Source organism: Amblyraja radiata, chromosome 14 (assembly GCF_010909765.2).
Source record: "Amblyraja radiata isolate CabotCenter1 chromosome 14, sAmbRad1.1.pri, whole genome shotgun sequence".
Lineage (NCBI taxonomy): Eukaryota > Metazoa > Chordata > Chondrichthyes > Rajiformes > Rajidae > Amblyraja > Amblyraja radiata.
Genome location: NC_045969.1, coordinates 19,630,381 through 19,653,194, shown reverse-complemented (window position 1 = coordinate 19,653,194; position 22,814 = coordinate 19,630,381). Strand labels below are relative to the sequence as shown.

The window sequence follows — 22,814 nt, the reverse complement described above, 5'->3', positions numbered from 1 at the left end:
AAAGGTAAATCACATGAACAGTCCTCACACTTCTGAACAACATATTTTCTGAATTAGGTTTGTAATATCACTAATATTGGCAAATTTAAAAAAATGGCAATACCTTTGGTAAACTGCGGTTGTGATGACAGAGTAGCGGTGATGTTCCCTGTGTGATATTCTTTTGCAATGTGTCTGAAGATTGTCACGCTGCTGCACTATGTGGGAATAACTATCTGAGAATAGGCATCTGCCAGCAAACTAACTTGGTCCCTTCACACTGAAGTGGTGATCAAAAATCACATTTACTTTCTTAGGCATCTGAGAAGATACAGCATATCCACGAGGATTCTGTCACGCTTCTACAGATGCACCCTGACAGTATTCTGACAAGGTCATAAGGTCATAAATGATAGGAGCAGAACTGGCCCATTCGGCCCATCATCTACTCCGCCATACAATTATGGCTAATCAATCTCTCCCTCCTTACCCCATTCTCTTGCCTTCTCCCCATAACCTCTGACACCTGTACTAATTAAGAATCTATCTGATTCTGCCTTAACTATATCCACTGATAACCTCCACTGCCTTCTGTGGCAAGAATTCCACAGATTCACCACCCTCTGACTAAAGAAATCCCTCCTCATCTCCTTCCTAAAAGAACATCCTTTAATTCTGAGGCTATGACTAGCCCTAGACTCTCCCACTAGTGGAAACAACCTCTCCACATCAAGTCTACCCAAACCAAGGTGCACCTCAAGCTGGTATGGTAACTCCTCCGCCTGAACCTGCTGAAGTATGGTCAAGGATCCCTGACTATTTCGCTACTCCTCTACCTCTTGGGAGAAGATACAGGAGCTTGAAAGCCTGGAACCCCAGGCTTACCAGTGAAAGAAGTCACTTGGGTCAAAAATAATTTCAGAATTTAAAATTCATCAAAGCTGTACACTTCCTGCCACAAATCCATCCCATCTTACCCTCACCTGCACCTAGACATCTTGAACTCATTGAACTCCCAATTATGTCCAGAAACAGAACTGTTTTCATTCTGAATTTTCGATAACACTGGTGAAGTATTTTTCAGTGAAAGAATGTGGTATTGCAATATAGTATTTTTTGTCAACCACCTAATTGCAAGGAAATTTATTATGACATTTATGAATTGTCCACTCAACATCTGGATACCCTGTCCCATTATATACTACCTCTGAGAGTATTTAGCAAAATGGTTTTATTTAAAAGTTTCTAGCAGATTCGATAAGATGTATTTCAGAGAAGGACTGCGACACTGTATTACAATCAAATTAACATTCCTGCATGCTTTATAAATTACTCGCTGTATTTCCATATATATTTGCATACAATTAAGGAAAACACACATCGGGGAAAAACATAGCAATCTTGGATTTGGGAAAGGAGAAGTTTACCTGGAAAATACAAGGGCTACTGTCCTCATATATGTGATGATCAGAGACTCTAATCTCAGAAGGGTCAGAGATTTTAGAATATTGAAATTTTTAGGTCAGGTAAATCAATGAAATGAATTCTCATAGCGGGTCATAGATACATAGACAATAGGTGCAGGAGTAGGCCATTCAGCCCTTCGAGTAGGCACCGCCATTCAATGTGATCATGGCTGATCATCCACCTTCAGTACTTCATTCCTACCTTCTCCCCATACCCCTTGATTCCACTAGCCCTAAGAGTGCTATCTAACACTCTTTCAGTCAGCAGTCTGGGTTCATGGATTCAATGAAATATATTATCAACCCAGAGAGGAAAAAAAAAATGAAGTCTATTTATTGAATCGTGTTTAAGATTGGGACTGTACAACTGAAAAAGTGGTGGAAGATGATTCAGAATTAACTTCCAAAAAAGAATTGGATACATTTCCCAAGAGGAGACATAGATGGAGCTGGAGGAAGGATGAGATTAAATCTCTCTCGCCAATGATTTTTAATAAGTTTGCACAGGCACAAAGTGACAAATAATCTTGTGCAGCCTTTTATTCCACGATCATTAGGGATGGAAAAAAGATGCTGCAAAACACAGCAAGTGTCCTCATGTGCCCCAACAACACAGTTTTCAAATATTACTGCATTTTCAAGGAACAACTTTACGGTACCTGTGGTATTTTGTAGTTGTGATGTCGCAGTGTATGTGCTGCTCTCTGTAATTAAAGTACAAGATTTTTAGTGAGACCAAATGGAATGTCTGGTGGGTGACATTCCGTGATAACCTGTCCATAGTTTAAACTACATAATGAAACAAAGTAAAATCCTTGCCCGATGTGAATAGACATGACATTGATCATCAGCGAAACATGTTAATTTGTTATTCAAAATTCACCCTTGTCATGGCAAGGTGAAGCAGATTGTCCACCCATCATCTAGACATCCTATCCCATTACAGATATGATGGGATGTATTTCAGAGAAGGACTGCAATACTATAATACAGTCAAATTAACTTTCCTGCATCCTTTGTAATTTACTGGTGAAGTTTCCATACATACTTGTATTCCATACAATACTAACTTTTCCATTCCATACAATTAAGGAAAATGCACTTCAGGGAAAAAACACAATAGCAATCTTGCATTGGGTACAGAAGAAATTTACCTGAAAATACATGGATGACCGGAGACTCTAATCTCCTGAGAAGGTTTAGGAACAATATTCACAAAGATTTTAGTATATAAATGTTTAAATCAGGTAAATAAATTGAATTAATTCTCATAGCCTGTCAGTCTGCAATCAGGGATCACAGATTTAATGCAATTTATTATGAACCCAGAGGGGAAAATAATAAATTATATTTATTGAATTAATTTTAAGATCTAGATTGCACCACTGGAAGCGTGGTGGAAGATATTTCAGAATTAACTTCCTTAACAGAATTGGATACATTTCATGAGAGGAGACATAGAGAGGGCTGGAGGAAGTAGGGGATTAAATCTCTTCAGCCAACGATTTTTAATAAATCTGCACAGGCACAATGGGACAAATAATGTTGTTCTGCCTTTTATTCCTCAATTATTAAGGATGGGGAAAAAGATGCTACAAAACATGTCAACAGTCCTCATGTTCCTCAACAACACAATTTCGGGATCTGTTTTCTAATATTGCTGCATTTTCAAAGAACAACTTTACGGTACCTGTGGTATTTTGTAGTGGTGTTGTCGCAGTGTATGTGCTGCTCTCTGTAATTAAAGTACAAGGTTTTTAGTGAGACCAAATGGAATATCTGTTGGGTGATATTCCTTTATAAACTGTCCACAGTTTAAAACTAATGATATACTATTAGAGAATATAGTAAATTAAGATTAACATGTTAAGAGTTTATTAGATATTAACATTTCCCTGCATTATATAATGAAACAAAGTCAAATCCTTGCCCGATGTGAATAGACATGACATCGATCACCAGCGAAACATGTTATTTTGTTATTCAAACTTCACCCTTGTCATTGCAAAGTGAAGCAGATTGTTCGCCCATCATCTGGATATTCTATCCCATTACAGATGTGATGAGGTATTTTAGAGGACTGCGTTACTATAATACATTCCTGCATCCTTTGTAATCTTTGGCAAAATTTCCATGCATACTTGTATTCTATACAATACTTGCATTTCCATCCCATACAATTAAGGAAAACGCACTTCAGAAAGAAAAAAACGATAGCAATCTTGCATTAGGTACAGGAGAAATTTACCCGAGAAATAAGAAGGGCAACTGTCTGTAAATACATGGATGACTGGAGACTAATCTCCTGAGAAGATTTAGGAACAATATTTAAGAGTATTTAAATCTTAAATCTACATATTATTTAACTCTCATCTTGTCCTATTCCAGTTTGTGTTGTTCCTAAATTTGCGCAAAAACGGTACCCGATAGTGCTACGATTTTTCACCACCTTACTCGACATTCTCCTGTGCTGCAAGTGCAACAAGTTTTATTCCGATCAGTGAAACATTTCAAAAGTTATTCATCTGTTATTTGCCGGGTCGGCGACACTCCTTCCAGCACCCGCTGTCATTCACTGGCGGCCCCCCCTCCATGACACCCCCCTCCCCCACACACACCCCCTCCCCCACACACACACACCCTCCCCCACACACACACCCTCCCCCACACACACACCCTCCCCCACACACCCACCCTCCCCCACACACACACCCTCCCACACACACACACCCTCCCCCACACCCCCCTCCCCCACACTTCCTTCCCCATGCCCCCCCTTTCCAACACACCCCCCCTCCCTCACACCCTCCCCACCGCCCTCCCTCCACCACACCCCCTACACACCACTCTCTCCCCCACACACAACCATTTCCCAACACCCCCCTCCCACACCCCTCTCCCCCCCCTACCACACACACCCCTCCCCCACCACACACACCCCTCCCCTCCCCCCTCCCCCCCCCCCACCCCTCCCCACCCCCCACCCCTCCCCCACCCCTACCCCCCCCTCCGCAACACAACCCACCCCCTCCCCCACACTCCCCCACCTTCCCCCACACACACACACCCCCTCCCCCACATTCACCCAACACCCCCCACCCACACCCCCTCACCACCCTACCACACACACCCCTCCCCCACACACACACACCCTCCCCAACGCACCCCCTCATCCCCCCCCCCCCCCCCCTACGGTACCTGTGGTATTTTGTAGTTGTGTTGTCGCAGTGTATGTGCTGCTCCCTGTAATTAAAGTACAAGATTTTTAGTGAGACCAAATGGAATGTCTGGTGGGTGATATTACTTTATATACTGTCCACGGTTTAAAATATTGATGTACTATCAGGGAATATAATAGATTGAAATTAACATGTTAAGAGTTTATTAGATATTAATATTTCCCGGCAATGCATAATGAAACAAAGTAAAATCCTTGCCCGATGTGAATAGACATGACATTGATCATCAGTGAAACATGTTATTTTGTTATTCAAAATTCACCCTTGCCATTGCAAGGTAAAGCAGATTGTCCACCCATCATCTAGACATCCTATCCCATTACAGATGTGATGAGATGTATTTCAGAGCAAGACTCCAATACTATAATATAACCATATAACCATATAACAATTACAGCACGGAAACAGGCCACCTCGACCCTTCTAGTCCGTGCCGAACACATAATCTCCCCTAGTCCCATATACCTGCGCTCAGACCATAACCCTCCATTCCTTTCCCATCCATATAACTATCCAATTTATTTTTAAATGATAAAAACGAACCTGCCTCCACCACCTTCACTGGAAGCTCATTCCACACAGCTACCACTCTCTAAGTAAAGAAGTTCCCCCTCATGTTACCCCTAAACTTCAGTCCCTTAATTCTCAAGTCATGTCAAGCAGGGTGCAAGGCCACCACAGACAGAGAGTTGTGACCTCTCCCTCCCCCATCTTGCAGAGACTGAGCCGCACCCACACTTCTGGGTGTTATAGTCTCTTCCCTCCCACCGGAAGGGGCATGGCCTTCATGGCATGATTGACATGAGAGAGAATCTCAACATTTTTTAAACACTAATAACTCTTTTATTTTTTATTGATGGGAAAAATTCTCAGCACCTGATGAGCGGAGGGGGGCTCTGGGTAAGATGGCCAAAAATCACAGCCATACGGGATGGCGATTTTTCTAAAATCAATATACAGCGCAAACAGAAAGTGGTCAAGATTAGACTTTTATTTATATAGATTTTCAAACCACATTTTCCAATGCAACCACATTTTCATTTTCAAACCAACCACATTTTCATTTTCAAACCAACCACATTTTCAAACTAACCACATTTTCAAACCAACCACTTTTCAAACCAACCACATTTTCAAACCAACCACATTTTCAAACCAACCACATTTTCAAACCAACCACATTTTCAAACCAACCACATTTTCAAACCAACCACATTTTCACTTTCAAACTTCATTTTCAAACCACATTAAGGGCACTCGCAGCTCAGTAAAACCACACTCACAGTTTAGTAGACATGTGTTCAGTGTTATTCACAGCTCAGACTGAGAGTCGTGACCTCTCCCTCCCCCATTTTGCAGAGACTGAGGCACATCCACACTTCCATTTTATAGCTTCTCCCCCTCCTACCGGAAGGGGCATGGCCTTCATGGCGTGATTGACAGGAGAGAGAATCTCAACATTTTTTAAACATTAATAAGACTTTTATATTTCATCAATGGGAAAAATCGTCTAGCCCTGACAGCTGAAGGGGGACTCTGAGTAAGGTGGCCAAAAATCACAGCCCTACGTGGTCGTGTTTTTTCTAAAACCAATATACCGCGAAAACTGGAAGTGATCACGATTAGAGTTTTAATTATATAGATAACCACACGAAGTGGCCCATGTTCACATGGGAGGACTGGTCCCCAACGCAATATTCCACCTCTCCACCAATTCCAAGATTGCAGGCCAGTGTGGGGGGGGGGTGGCTTTCTGGAGTGCTAGCATGGGTGTTGTGGGCTGAAAGGACTGCTTTCTAGAGGACATTGTGGGTCGAATGGATTCTTGGGCTGGCAGCTCAGTAACTCAGGCCTGGCAGGCTGGCAGCTCAGAAACTGCCAGAACTTCTGTCAAAAACAGGTGGGAGACTGTGAGAGAGAAGAGGGAGAGGGTGGACAATCAATTTTAGACATTTTCATCTTTTTTTACAGTTGCAAAAGGCACACAGTTGCAATAGGCACACATTTCAATAGCCACACAGTTGCAAAAGGCACCATTTAAAAACACATAAATGGCACTCACAGGTCAGTATTCTCGGTGTTCTGTAGATTTCTAGCTCGGACTGAGAGTCGTGAGCCTCTCCCTCCCCATCTTGCAGAGACTGAGCCACACCCACACATCTGGGTTTATAGCTCCTCCCCCTCCCACCAGAAGGGGCATGGCCTTCATGGTGTGAGCGCGAATCACAACATTTTTTAAACATTAATGTCATTTATTTTTCATCGTTGGGAAAAATCTCCTGGCCCTGACAGCTGGAGGGGGACTCTGAGTAAGGTGGCCAAAAATCACAGCCGTAAGTGGTCACGTGTTTTCTAAAATCAATATAGAGTGCAAACAGGAGGTGGTCAAGTTTAGACTTTTAATTATATAGATTAACATTTCCCTGCATTATATAATGAATCAAAGTCAAATCCTTGCCCGATGTGAATAGACATGACATCGATTATCAGTGAAATGTTATTTTGTTATTCAAAATTCACCCTTGTCATTGCAAAGTGCAGATTTTCCACCCATCATCTGGACATCCTATCCCATTACAGATGTGATGAGATGTATTTCAGAGAAGGACTGCAATATTATAATACCGTCAAATTAACATTCCTGCATCCTTTGTAATTTACGGGTGAAATTTCCATGCGTACTTGTATTCCATACAATACTTGCATTTCCATTCCATACAATTAAGGAAAACGCATTTCAGGGGGAAAAAATGATAGCAATCTTGCATTGGGTACAGGAGAAATTTACCTGCAAAATACAAATGGCAACTGTCTGCAAATACATGGATGATTGGGGATTCTAATCTCCTGAAAATGTTTAGGAACAATATTTACAGAGATTTTAGAGTATTGAAATCTTTAAATCAGGTAAATAAATGGAATTAATTCTCATAGCATGTCAGACTGCAATCTGGGATCATGGATTTAATGCAATTTATTATGAACCCAAAGACGAAAATAATAAATTATATTTATTGAATTAATTTGAAGATCTAGATTGCACCACTAGAAGTGGGGTGGAACATATTTCAGAATTAAAGGGGCTGTCCCACTCCAGCAACCTAATCTGCGAGTTTAGAAGAGTTTCCGTCGACTCAAACTCGCAGCATGGTCGACACGAGGTCCTATGAGGTCACTGGAACTCTCCTTCATGCTCGAGGGAAGTTCCCGAATATTTCAGCTAGGTCACGGAAAAGCTTTCAGTTAATTGAAAAATTTTCCACGAGTAAAAATTGGTCGGCATGTTTCTTTTGAACTCGTAGTGCTGTGGAGTTGGGTTGCTATGTAGTTACAGGCAGTCAAGGTCAGTCGTAGGCAATCTCCTTCGTTGACCGGGCATTTTAATTGGCCCATTGGAGTTTTCAGGACCCAGGAAAACCGACCGGAGGTTAAATGCCCGCTAAATTTTATTAAAAGTTGTCTGACTTCTTAAAAGTGTCTCCACCCCCTCTTCCCCCCCCCCCCCCCCCATCATCTACTCCGCCATACAATTATGGCTAATCAATCTCTCCCTCCTTACCCCATTCTCTTGCCTTCTCCCCATAACCTCTGACACCTGTACTAATTAAGAATCTATCCGATTCTGCCTTAACTATATCCACTGATGACCTCCACTGCCTTCTGTGGCAAGAATTCCACAGATTCACCACCCTCTGACTAAAGAAATCCCTCCTCATCTCCTTCCTAAAAGAACATGCTTTAATTCTGAGGCTATGACTAGCCCTAGACTCTCCCACTAGTGGAAACATCCTCTCCACATCAACTCTATCCAAACCAAGGTGCACCTCAAGCTGGTATGGTAACTCCTCCGCCTGAACCTGCTGAAGTATGGTCAAGGATCCCTGACTATTTCGCTACTCCTCTACCACTTGGGAGAAGATACAGGAGCTTGAAAGCCTGGAACCCCAGGCTTACCAGTGAAAGAAGTCACTTGGGTCTTGAACTCATTGAACTCCCAATTATGTCCAGAAACAGAACTGTTTTCATTCTGAATTTTCGATAACACTGGTGAAGTATTTTTCAGTGAAAGAATGTGGTATTGCAATATAGTATTTTTTGTCAACCACCTAATTGCAAGGACATTTATTATGACATTTATGAATTGTCCACTCAACATCTGGATACCCTGTCCCATTATATACTACCTCTGAGAGTATTTAGCAAAATGGTTTTATTTAAAAGTTTCTAGCAGATTCGATAAGATGTATTTCAGAGAAGGACTGCGACACTGTATTACAATCAAATTAACATTCCTGCATGCTTTATAAATTACTCGCTGTATTTCCATATATATTTGCATACAATTAAGGAAAACACACATCGGGGAAAAACATAGCAATCTTGGATTTGGGAAAGGAGAAGTTTACCTGGAAAATACAAGGGCTACTGTCCTCATATATGTGATGATCAGAGACTCTAATCTCAGAAGGGTCAGAGATTTTAGAATATTGAAATTTTTAGGTCAGGTAAATCAATGAAATGAATTCTCATAGCGGGTCATAGATACATAGACAATAGGTGCAGGAGTAGGCCATTCAGCCCTTCGAGTAGGCACCGCCATTCAATGTGATCATGGCTGATCATCCACCATCAGTACCTCATTCCTACCTTCTCCCCATACCCCTTGATTCCACTAGCCCTAAGAGTGCTATCTAACACTCTTTCAGTCAGCAGTCTGGGTTCATGGATTCAATGAAATATATTATCAACCCAGAGAGGAAAAAAAAAATGAAGTCTATTTATTGAATCGTGTTTAAGATTGGGACTGTACAACTGAAAAAGTGGTGGAAGATGATTCAGAATTAACTTCCAAAAAAGAATTGGATACATTTCCCAAGAGGAGACATAGATGGAGCTGGAGGAAGGATGAGATTAAATCTCTCTCGCCAATGATTTTTAATAAGTTTGCACAGGCACAAAGTGACAAATAATCTTGTGCAGCCTTTTATTCCACGATCATTAGGGATGGAAAAAAGATGCTGCAAAACACAGCAAGTGTCCTCATGTGCCCCAACAACACAGTTTTCAAATATTACTGCATTTTCAAGGAACAACTTTACGGTACCTGTGGTATTTTGTAGTTGTGATGTCGCAGTGTATGTGCTGCTCTCTGTAATTAAAGTACAAGGTTTTTAGTGAGACCAAATGGAATGTCTGGTGGGTGACATTCCGTGATAACCTGTCCATAGTTTAAACTACATAATGAAACAAAGTAAAATCCTTGCCCGATGTGAATAGACATGACATTGATCATCAGCGAAACATGTTAATTTGTTATTCAAAATTCACCCTTGTCATGGCAAGGTGAAGCAGATTGTCCACCCATCATCTAGACATCCTATCCCATTACAGATATGATGGGATGTATTTCAGAGAAGGACTGCAATACTATAATACAGTCAAATTAACTTTCCTGCATCCTTTGTAATTTACTGGTGAAATTTCCATACATACTTGTATTCCATACAATACTAACTTTTCCATTCCATACAATTAAGGAAAATGCACTTCAGGGAAAAAAAACAATAGCAATCTTGCATTGGGTACAGAAGAAATTTACCTGAAAATACATGGATGACCGGAGACTAATCTCCTGAGAAGGTTTAGGAACAATATTCACAAAGATTTTAGTATATAAATGTTTAAATCAGGTAAATAAATTGAATTAATTCTCATAGCCTGTCAGTCTGCAATCAGGGATCACAGATTTAATGCAATTTATTATGAACTCAGAGGGGAAAATAATAAATTATATTTATTGAATTAATTTTGAGATCTAGATTGCACCACTGGAAGCGTGGTGGAAGATATTTCAGAATTAACTTCCTTAACAGAATTGGATACATTTCATGAGAGGAGACATAGAGAGGGCTGGAGGAAGTAGGGGATTAAATCTCTTCAGTCAACGATTTTTAATAAATCTGCACAGGCACAATGGGACAAATAATGTTGTTCTGCCTTTTATTCCTCAATTATTAAGGATGGGGAAAAAGATGCTACAAAACATGTCAACAGTCCTCATGTTCCTCAACAACACAATTTCGGGATCTGTTTTCTAATATTGCTGCATTTTCAAAGAACAACTTTACGGTACCTGTGGTATTTTGTAGTGGTGTTGTCGCAGTGTATGTGCTGCTCTCTGTAATTAAAGTACAAGGTTTTTAGTGAGACCAAATGGAATATCTGTTGGGTGATATTCCTTTATAAACTGTCCACAGTTTAAAACTAATGATATACTATTAGAGAATATAGTAAATTAAGATTAACATGTTAAGAGTTTATTAGATATTAACATTTCCCTGCATTATATAATGAAACAAAGTCAAATCCTTGCCCGATGTGAATAGACATGACATCGATCACCAGCGAAACATGTTATTTTGTTATTCAAACTTCACCCTTGTCATTGCAAAGTGAAGCAGATTGTTCGCCCATCATCTGGATATTCTATCCCATTACAGATGTGATGAGGTATTTTAGAGGACTGCGTTACTATAATACATTCCTGCATCCTTTGTAATCTTTGGCAAAATTTCCATGCATACTTGTATTCTATACAATACTTGCATTTCCATCCCATACAATTAAGGAAAACGCACTTCAGAAAGAAAAAAACGATAGCAATCTTGCATTAGGTACAGGAGAAATTTACCCGAGAAATAAGAAGGGCAACTGTCTGCAAATACATGGATGACTGGAGACTAATCTCCTGAGAAGATTTAGGAACAATATTTAAGAGTATTTAAATCTTAAATCTACATATTATTTAACTCTCATCTTGTCCTATTCCAGTTTGTGTTGTTCCTAAATTTGCGCAAAAACGGTACCCGATAGTGCTACGATTTTTCACCACCTTACTCGACATTCTCCTGTGCTGCAAGTGCAACAAGTTTTATTCCGATCAGTGAAACATTTCAAAAGTTATTCATCTGTTATTTGCCGGGTCGGCGACACTCCTTCCAGCACCCGCTGTCATTCACTGGCGGCCCCCCCTCCATGACACCCCCCTCCCCCACACACACCCCCTCCCCCACACACACACCCTCCCCCACACACACACCCTCCCCCACACACACACCCTCCCCCACACACCTACCCTCCCCCACACACCTACCCTCCCACACACACCTACCCTCCCCCACACTGCCCCTCCCCCACACTTCCTTCCCCATGCCCCCCCTTTCCAACACACCCCACCTCCCTCACACCCTCCCCACCGCCCTCCCTCCACCACACCCCCTACACACCACTCTCTCCCCCACACACAACCATTTCCCAACACCCCCCTCCCACACCCCTCTCACCACCCTACCACACACACCCCTCCCCCACCACACACACCCCTCCCCTCCCCCCTCCCCACCCCCCCACCCATCCCACCCCCCCCACCCCTCCCCCACCCCTACCCCCCCCTCCGCAACACAACCCACCCCCCCCCCCACACTCCCCCACCTTCCCCCCCACACACACACCCCCTCCCCCACATTCCCCCCTCCCCCCCCACCCACACCCCCTCACCACCCTACCACACACACCCCTCCCCCACACACACACACCCTCCCCAACGCACCCCCTCATCCACCCCCCCCTACGGTACCTGTGGTATTTTGTAGTTGTGTTGTCGCAGTGTATGTGCTGCTCCCTGTAATTAAAGTACAAGATTTTTAGTGAGACCAAATGGAATGTCTGGTGGGTGATATTACTTTATATACTGTCCACGGTTTAAAATATTGATGTACTATCAGGGAATATAATAGATTGAAATTAACATGTTAAGAGTTTATTAGATATTAATATTTCCCGGCAATGCATAATGAAACAAAGTAAAATCCTTGCCCGATGTGAATAGACATGACATTGATCATCAGTGAAACATGTTATTTTGTTATTCAAAATTCACCCTTGCCATTGCAAGGTAAAGCAGATTGTCCACCCATCATCTAGACATCCTATCCCATTACAGGTGTGATGAGATGTATTTCAGAGCAAGACTCCAATACTATAATATAACCATATAACCATATAACAATTACAGCACGGAAACAGGCCACCTCGACCCTTCTAGTCCGTGCCGAACACATAATCTCCCCTAGTCCCATATACCTGCGCTCAGACCATAACCCTCCATTCCTTTCCCATCCATATAACTATCCAATTTATTTTTAAATGATAAAAACGAACCTGCCTCCACCACCTTCACTGGAAGCTCATTCCACACAGCTACCACTCTCTAAGTAAAGAAGTTCCCCCTCATGTTACCCCTAAACTTCAGTCCCTTAATTCTCAAGTCATGTCAAGCAGGGTGCAAGGCCACCACAGACAGAGAGTTGTGACCTCTCCCTCCCCCATCTTGCAGAGACTGAGCCGCACCCACACTTCTGGGTGTTATAGTCTCTTCCCTCCCACCGGAAGGGGCATGGCCTTCATGGCATGATTGACATGAGAGAGAATCTCAACATTTTTTAAACACTAATAACTCTTTTATTTTTTATTGATGGGAAAAATTCTCAGCACCTGATGAGCGGAGGGGGGCTCTGGGTAAGATGGCCAAAAATCACAGCCATACGGGATGGCGATTTTTCTAAAATCAATATACAGCGCAAACAGAAAGTGGTCAAGATTAGACTTTTATTTATATAGATTTTCAAACCACATTTTCAAACCAACCACATTTTCATTTTCAAACCAACCACATTTTCATTTTCAAACCAACCACATTTTCAAACTAACCACATTTTCAAACCAACCACTTTTCAAACCAACCACATTTTCAAACCAACCACATTTTCAAACCAACCACATTTTCAAACCAACCACATTTTCAAACCAACCACATTTTCACTTTCAAACTTCATTTTCAAACCACATTAAGGGCACTCGCAGCTCAGTAAAACCACACTCACAGTTTAGTAGACATGTGTTCAGTGTTATTCACAGCTCAGACTGAGAGTCGTGACCTCTCCCTCCCCCATTTTGCAGAGACTGAGGCACATCCACACTTCCATTTTATAGCTTCTCCCCCTCCTACCGGAAGGGGCATGGCCTTCATGGCGTGATTGACAGGAGAGAGAATCTCAACATTTTTTAAACATTAATAAGACTTTTATATTTCATCAATGGGAAAAATCGTCTAGCCCTGACAGCTGAAGGGGGACTCTGAGTAAGGTGGCCAAAAATCACAGCCCTACGTGGTCGTGTTTTTTCTAAAACCAATATACCGCGAAAACTGGAAGTGATCACGATTAGAGTTTTAATTATATAGATAACCACACGAAGTGGCCCATGTTCACATGGGAGGACTGGTCCCCAACGCAATATTCCACCTCTCCACCAATTCCAAGATTGCAGGCCAGTGTGGGGGGGGGTGGCTTTCTGGAGTGCTAGCATGGGTGTTGTGGGCTGAAAGGACTGCTTTCTAGAGGACATTGTGGGTCGAATGGATTCTTGGGCTGGCAGCTCAGTAACTCAGGCCTGGCAGGCTGGCAGCTCAGAAACTGCCAGAACCTCTGTCAAAAACAGGTGGGAGACTGTGAGAGAGAAGAGGGAGAGGGTGGACAATCAATTTTAGACATTTTCATCTTTTTTTACAGTTGCAAAAGGCACACAGTTGCAATAGGCACACATTTCAATAGCCACACAGTTGCAAAAGGCACCATTTAAAAACACATAAATGGCACTCACAGGTCAGTATTCTCGGTGTTCTGTAGATTTCTAGCTCGGACTGAGAGTCGTGAGCCTCTCCCTCCCCATCTTGCAGAGACTGAGCCACACCCACACATCTGGGTTTATAGCTCCTCCCCCTCCCACCAGAAGGGGCATGGCCTTCATGGTGTGAGCGCGAATCACAACATTTTTTAAACATTAATGTCATTTATTTTTCATCGTTGGGAAAAATCTCCTGGCCCTGACAGCTGGAGGGGGACTCTGAGTAAGGTGGCCAAAAATCACAGCCGTAAGTGGTCACGTGTTTTCTAAAATCAATATAGAGTGCAAACAGGAGGTGGTCAAGTTTAGACTTTTAATTATATAGATTAACATTTCCCTGCATTATATAATGAATCAAAGTCAAATCCTTGCCCGATGTGAATAGACATGACATCGATTATCAGTGAAATGTTATTTTGTTATTCAAAATTCACCCTTGTCATTGCAAAGTGCAGATTGTCCACCCATCATCTGGACATCCTATCCCATTACAGATGTGATGAGATGTATTTCAGAGAAGGACTGCAATATTATAATACCGTCAAATTAACATTCCTGCATCCTTTGTAATTTACGGGTGAAATTTCCATGCGTACTTGTATTCCATACAATACTTGCATTTCCATTCCATACAATTAAGGAAAACGCATTTCAGGGGGAAAAAATGATAGTAATCTTGCATTGGGTACAGGAGAAATTTACCTGCAAAATACAAATGGCAACTGTCTGCAAATACATGGATGATTGGGGATTCTAATCTCCTGAAAATGTTTAGGAACAATATTTACAGAGATTTTAGAGTATTGAAATCTTTAAATCAGGTAAATAAATGGAATTAATTCTCATAGCATGTCAGACTGCAATCTGGGATCATGGATTTAATGCAATTTATTATGAACCCAAAGACGAAAATAATAAATTATATTTATTGAATTAATTTGAAGATCTAGATTGCACCACTAGAAGTGGGGTGGAACATATTTCAGAATTAAAGGGGCTGTCCCACTCCAGCAACCTAATCTGCGAGTTTAGAAGAGTTTCCGTCGACTCAAACTCGCAGCATGGTCGACACGAGGTCCTATGAGGTCACTGGAACTCTCCTTCATGCTCGAGGGAAGTTCCCGAATATTTCAGCTAGGTCACGGAAAAGCTTTCAGTTAATTGAAAAATTTTCCACGAGTAAAAATTGGTCGGCATGTTTCTTTTGAACTCGTAGTGCTGTGGAGTTGGGTTGCTATGTAGTTACAGGCAGTCAAGGTCAGTCGTAGGCAATCTCCTTCGTTGACCGGGCATTTTAATTGGCCCATTGGAGTTTTCAGGACCCAGGAAAACCGACCGGAGGTTAAATGCCCGCTAAACTTTATTAAAAGTTGTCTGACTTTTTAAAAGTGTCTCCACCCCCTCTCCCCCCCCCCTCTCCCCCCCCCCCCCCCCCCCCCCCCCCCCCCGCGCTCTCGAAAGGACTTATGTTCACTGTGCAGCCGTCTTTTACCTCCCTCTTCACCGCGGGTGTGAATTTAAGACAGCGCTCCGGCACTTTCCCTGGCCCCCCGCCTTTGCAATGTGTTTGTGTTTATGTGTGTGTGTGTGTGTGGTCGGTCGATCCAGCTCGCGGTTTCATCGATGACGGTCGATCCAGCTCGCGTTTTCTCAGGCAAGTGTCCTCAAGCTTGAAGGTCGAAGACACTCTTCTGAACTTGTGGATTAGGTCACCGCAGTGGTTCAGCCCCTTAACTTCTTTAACAGAATTGGATACATTTCACGAGAGGAGGCATAGACAGGGCTGGAGATTAAATCTCTCCAGCCAACGATTTTTAAATAAGTCTGCACAGTCACAATGGGACAAATAATGTTGTTCTGCCTTTTATTCCACATTTATTAAGGATGGGAAAAAGATGCTACAAAACGTGTCAACAATCCTCATGTTCCTCAAAAACACAATTTCTGGATCCATTTTCTAATATTGCTGCATTTTGAAAGAACAACTTTACGGTACCTGTGGTATTTTGTAGTTGTGTTGTCACAGTGTATGTGCTCCTCTCTTTAATTAAAGTACAAGGTTTTTAGTGAGACCAAATGGAATGTCTGGTGGGTGATATTCCTATCTATACTGTCCATTGTTTAAACTAATGATGTACTATTAGAAAATATAATAGATTAAGATTAGCATGTTAAAATGTTATTAGATATTAACATTTCCCTGCATTACATAATGAAACAAAGTAAAATCCTTGCCCGATGTCAATAGACATGACATCAATCATCAGCTAAACATCACTACTGCAAGGTGAAGCAGATTGTTCACCCATCATCTGGACATCCTATCCTATTACAGATGCGATGAGATGTATTTCAGAGAAGGACTGCAATACTATAATAGTCAAATTAACATTCCATTGTAATTTACTGGCAACATGCATACTTGCATTCGATACAATACTTGCATTTCCATTCAATACACAATACAATTAAGAAAAACGCACTTCAGGGAAAAAAAACCCAATAGCAATCTTGGGTACAGGAGAAATTTACCTGAAAACTACAAAGGGCAACTGTCTGCAAATACATGGATGACTGGAGACTCTAATCACCTGAGAAAACCTAATGGGTGATGGAATGCCTAGTGGGTGATATTTCTTTATATACCATCCACAATTTAAAGTAATGATATACTATTAAAGAACATAGTAGATTAAGATTAACACTTAAGATAAGATTAAAATCTCCCCACATTACATAATGCACCCGGAGGAAACCCATGCGGTCACAGGAAGAATGTACAAAGACCGTACAGCCAGTAACCATCGTTGACGTTAGTCTAGTAATGTATAATTGAGGCAAACATACATGAGGAAATCCATAGAGACATTTAATTGGTCACAGGTGTGATTTATCTGAAGGGTGGGAAATTTGATTGCCTTCAAACTTGCGGATTCACTGGAGAATCCAATCTCATGAAACATGAATCTTTAGATGAACCATTGATAGATATTTGCGTTGCAAATACAGAATATTTTGAATCTGGTAAATAATGAGTCTGAAGTAGGGTTTCGGCCCGAAAAGTTGCCTATTTCCTTCGCTCCATAAATGCTGCTGCGCCCGCTGAGTTTTTCCAGCATTTTTGTGTGCAATGGGAATCAAATACTTCTGCTGGTTAGTATGCAATCGGTTCAAAAATTTATAGTTATTGAATCGGAGAAATGAGGTGTAATCATGTTGATGGAATCATTTTTAAGATGTGGAGTGCACCTCTGAAAAAATGGTGGAAGTTGTTTCAGAATAAACTTCCATAAGAGAAGTGGACATGTTTCACAAGAGGGGACAGGACTGATAAGAGGATGGGATTAAACCTCTCCAGGAAACTACTTTAAGAAGTCTGCAGAAACGCAATGGAATAAATACTTCTTTTGACTTTTATTCTGCGACCATTGGGGATGGGCTATTAGTGTTGGCCTCACCAGCAAAGCCCATAACCCATTTACTATATATACTAAAACCCATCAGTGGTCCTAATATTTCTTAACAGCACAATTTCTGGATCAGTCTTTTAATATAGTTTCAAAGAATACATGGGTTATTCTGTGGTTGGTTAGTCGCAATTAATGTGCTCTTCATTGTAATGAAAGTATAAGATTTCACATGAGACCAACTGGAATGCCTGTTTTGTTAAATTCCTTTGCAAACCGTTGGCCGATTAGGAAAAGGGGAGATGCAACGAGACCTGGGTGTCATGGTACACCAGTCATTGAAAGTAAGCATGCAAGTACAGTAGGCAGTGAAGAAAGCAAATGGTATGTCTGCATTCATAGCAAAAGGATTTGAGTATAGGAGCAGGGAGGTTCTACTGCAGTTGTACAGGGTCTTGGTGAGACCACACCTAGAGTATTGCGTACAGTTTTGGTCTCCTAATCTGAGGAAAGACATTCTTGTCATAGAGGGAGTACAGAAAAGGTTCACCAGACTGATTCCTGGGATGTCAGGACTTTCATATGAAGAAAGACTGGATAGACTCGGCTTGTACTCGCTAGAATTTAGAAGATTGAGGGGGGATCTTATAGAAACTTACAAAATTCTTAAGGGGTTGGACAGGCTAGATGCAAGAAGATTGTTCCCGATGTTGAGGAAGTCCAGAAAAAGGGGTCACAGTTTAAGGATAAGGGAAAAATCTTTTAGGACTGAGATGAGAAAAACGTTTTTCACACAGAGAGTGGTGAATCTCTGGAATTCTCCGCCACAGAAGGTAGTTGAGGCCAGTTCATTGGCTAAATTTAAGAGGGAGTTAGACGTGGCCCTTGTGGCTAAAGGTATCAGGGGGTATGTAGAGAAGGCAGGTACACGATTCTGAGTTGGATGATCAGCCATGATCATATTGAATGGCGGTGCAGTCTCGAAGGGCCGAATGGCCTACTCCTGCACCTATTTTCTATGTTTCTATCTGCAGTTTATAGTAATGGGGTGCTATTTGGGGACATTGTAGTTTAATAGTTTTTAACATCTCCCTCCAATATGTAATGAAGTAAAGTCATATCCTTGTCAGAAATGAACAGGAATAACACCTATCCCCAGTAAAGTGTTCATGTTCATAAATCATAGGAACAGAATTTGGCCATTAGGCCCCATGAATCAACTCCTCCATTCAATCATGGCTGATCTATCTTTCCCTCTCCCAATCCCATTCTAATGTCTTCTCCCCATAACCTTTGAAAGCTTGTCCTTGAGGCTAAAGTTGTGCAAACAGAAACCGTTTCAGATTTTAATACTAATTAAAGTTGTTCAGTTCCAATCAAACACACACACACACACACACACACACACACCTACACACACCCCCCCCCCCCCTTCTACCTGCCACTTAGGTTGTTGTTTGGCGTGAGAAGAGTATCAAACCTGTTGTGATAATTATTTCAAGGCACCCACTCAAGCACAAAGCTCTGCTATTTATTCCAATATTATTAGTTTAGTTTATTATCACGTGTACACCTGAGGACATATTATATAATAGAACCGCTTGGATAGTGACTTTTATATAAGCTAGGTAATTTTATATAAGCTAGGTAAAGAAAAGCTTAAGGTTTTCAGAAACACATGTCTCCTAAGGAAATAAAGTACAAAGAAACTCACACAGGGAACAGATGAATCAAAACATGGAAACGCTAATCTGACCCTGCATAGCTTAGTTTATTGCTTTGAGGCAATTATAACGCTGGAGGAAATTGTATTTGATATGATTTTGTGTTGAAGAATGGATTACTGAATAGGGCCTCTTCTTAGGCCAGAGGTCATCTGCTCTTTCTCTATGGTACATTCCTGAGCTCTGAATATGGCATAAAGATGAAGAGTTATGGCTGTTTATGTTGCGTTTGAGACAGAATTCAAGGCTGAGAGATAATAGACTCTGTGGTTAGCTTTGGCTATGTTAAATTATAATGAGGTTGAGATAAGGGATCTTGAAGCTGTACTTTTGAGGTAATGGTCTGAAGTTGTAAATTTACCCTGTGTTCTGTAATATTTGTAAAAGGCCTTGCAGAGAGATAGAAAATCCATCTCCCAGAGATAGCAGGGCACGAAACACTTATCAATTAAGTTAACAGATTTACGACCCATGTATGCTTGGAGTTGGGAGGTGTGTGTGGGTTTTGAATTTAACTTAGAAGCTGTGTAATTTGGTGAACACATATAATTAATGTTTTTAATACATAGGTAATAGTATTTTAAACTGTAAAATTGTAGTGAAACCATTTATGAAATGTATTGTGTCTAAGTAGGATTGTAAACATTAGACTTTGTTTATATTTATAGAAATCTTGGTATGGAAAATGTGTTTGTTTGTATGACTTGTGTGATCATTGTATTATATGTGTGTATCTTATATTTTGAGGAGTGGTCTTTGATAATTGAGCCTACCGGGGTTTTGCTGTGTTGAAATAAAAATAATTCTAAACAAGGTTAAACCACAGGCAACAAAGGTTGTAAAATAAGGTGGAGAAGGGGGGATCATGTGACTGCTGTTGTAAGTCACCAGAAGGACTCAAATGATTGGTTACTAGTTTGTCATACCCTCTGTATCAGAAATGTCTAATGCCTATATAAATGCCATGAGTTTGTATCAAAGTCACTAATTCTCTGGACCTGCCGCAGAAGGTGTTCTGTGTTGGAAGGTTCAGAGACTAGTCTCAGCTGAATAAAGAATCGATTTCAACAGCTGCAAGCGTTTGAGTCAAATTGACTTTAGATTGACAAAATAACTCAGTTTAACACACCGAGGTACTGTGAAAAGCTTTGATTGCGTGCTGACCAATCAGCAGAAAGACAATGCATAATTACAACTGAGCCATTTAAAGTGCATAGATATGCGATAAGGGGATTTCGTGCAAGGGATGGAAAATAGATGCTGGCCCCAAACTGCAATGTCGACTGTGTCTGCACAGATTCAATCATATTCACGCTTCCCATGATTCTCAATGACAAAATACCTGCTCAGTTTTCTAAGATTACTATTTTTTTTAAACAAATTTCACTATGCCACTGCTATTCTTTGGAAGTAATGTAACATTAGGCTTCCTGTTTCCTAACATGGATATAGAAAGCTTTTTATGAGACAAACTCTCATGCCTGATGTCTGATATCTCTCTGCAATATTGCTGCAGATTATGGCACTGAGGATATTGTAGTACGAGATAATCTTCTTGAAAATTAAATAGACATTGAAAGTCACCATAATACCTTAAAGAACTTTAATACATTGTACAGCATTGTCTGAACTAAATAGATGTGATGCCTAACATAAGAAAACTTCCTTTGAAGTATTCCTTTGAAATATTATTTCATTTTAAACTGATAATTTAAAAAATATATTAAACAATTCCCACCACCAATCCATTCCCTGTTCCCCACAATCCCAAACCCCGACCACAGACAGCTTGTCACATTATAATGTGCGGTGGATACTGGTCAGAAAGTCTACTTTCAGCTATCCATCAGCAGCAAAAAGGTGTTTCTCAGAAAAGGACTATGATATTCTCTAAAGAATAGCTCAAACCTTTACAACGTGCTGGATATTTCTCAGCTGGTTCATTGATGTATAATTCAGGGGAACAGTCAATGAAACAGGAATGATATGGAATCAAGGGAACAGAGACATTTACCAGATCAGTACTACGGATGGCGGGGAATTTAATTACCTGAGGAAAGGGATGATTGTAAGACATTTTCACAGTGAGGTTCAACAGTGACTGGTTTTAATAGAGAAAAATGTTAAATTTGTAGCAACTGGCTGGCTGCAACAGGTAATATGGATTCCAGGTAACCTATACAAAAACTGAAGGGAACATGAAAGGAAATATATGTTTTCAATGTTTTATAAAATCTGTTACGGACTAATTGAAAAGGTGCCAGAAGCCCTTCATTATCGCCAATCAAATTTTTGAAGAAAGCAGATAAAATTCTGGAAAAATACGCAATTGAAATGACAGTTTCAAAGCCCAGGCAGAGGCACGATAGACTGAGCAGTATTGGGGTCTTTATTCTATATTGCTTGGGATGGGTAATAAATGTTGGCTCACCAGCTAAACTTATGAACTGTAAACTAGCAAAGATAAAATCACATTAGAAGGTCCCTTCTTTTATAATAACAATATTTCTGCAACCGGTTTCTATCCTTACAAATCATTGGGAAAAAAAAAAGAGATTTACGGCACCTGCAGTTGTTTGCCACGGCGGGCGATTTCCGTTTCCTGTAATGAGAGTGGGAGGTTTCAAATTAGACAGACTGTCAGATTAGTTTAGTTTCGTTTAGTTTTGTGATACAGCACATAAACAGGCCCTTTGGCTCACCAAGACCAACGATCCCCACATACTAACACTATCCTATACACACTAGGGCCAATTTACAATTTTTACCAAGCCAATTAGCCTACAAACCTGTACGTCTTTGGAGTGTGGGAGGAAACCTGAGCACCCAGAGAAAGCCCACGTAGGTAGGGGGAGAACGTACAAACTCCGTACAGATACCACCCGTGGTCAGGATTGAACTCGGGACTCTGGGTGGAAACTCTTCCGCTGTGTCACTGTGATGCCCCTGAGATATTCCTTTGTAACATGCCTGCAGATTACAGCACCGCTATAGTATTGGATGCTAATTGTGCATAAGATTTTCTTCTTAAGAGTTGAATAAGTATTAACAAGTCCTGACAACACTTCATGGAACCAAAGTGCATCATTTTCCAAGCTCAATAAAATAATGTTTATCATGACATGGTTTGTAATTTTTGATGGTTAATGTTCTTCATTGGTTTGCAGTCAGTTCCACAGAAACAAATTCATATTTTATATTAATCAAGCTTGTTTATTTCCCAGCATCAACCATTCCATTCTCCCACAACTCCCT

General features: G+C 41.0%; 1 protein-coding gene and 1 long non-coding RNA gene across 2 annotated transcripts in view; both read right to left on the bottom strand.

Moving 5' to 3' along the window:
• adgrg2 (adhesion G protein-coupled receptor G2) overlaps positions 1-4,695 on the bottom strand; it is a gene marked incomplete at its 5' end in the record, with an annotated part of 52,487 nt that extends 47,792 nt beyond the window's left edge. The window contains 4 exons of the mRNA XM_033033503.1: positions 104-148; positions 2,105-2,149; positions 3,136-3,180; positions 4,644-4,695. Of these exons, the coding sequence (XP_032889394.1) occupies positions 104-148; positions 2,105-2,149; positions 3,136-3,180; positions 4,644-4,695 (187 nt within the window). The remainder of the gene's footprint in view (positions 1-103; positions 149-2,104; positions 2,150-3,135; positions 3,181-4,643) is intronic.
• Positions 4,696-9,345: 4,650 nt separating this feature from the next.
• Positions 9,346-22,227, bottom strand: LOC116980468. Its single transcript, XR_004413974.1, has 5 exons — positions 22,126-22,227; positions 16,425-16,469; positions 12,321-12,365; positions 10,818-10,862; positions 9,346-9,833 (listed from the first exon to the last, which is right to left on the bottom strand). It is a non-coding gene; the product is annotated as an uncharacterized LOC116980468 (long non-coding RNA).
• Between the last annotated feature and the right edge of the window lie 587 nt (positions 22,228-22,814).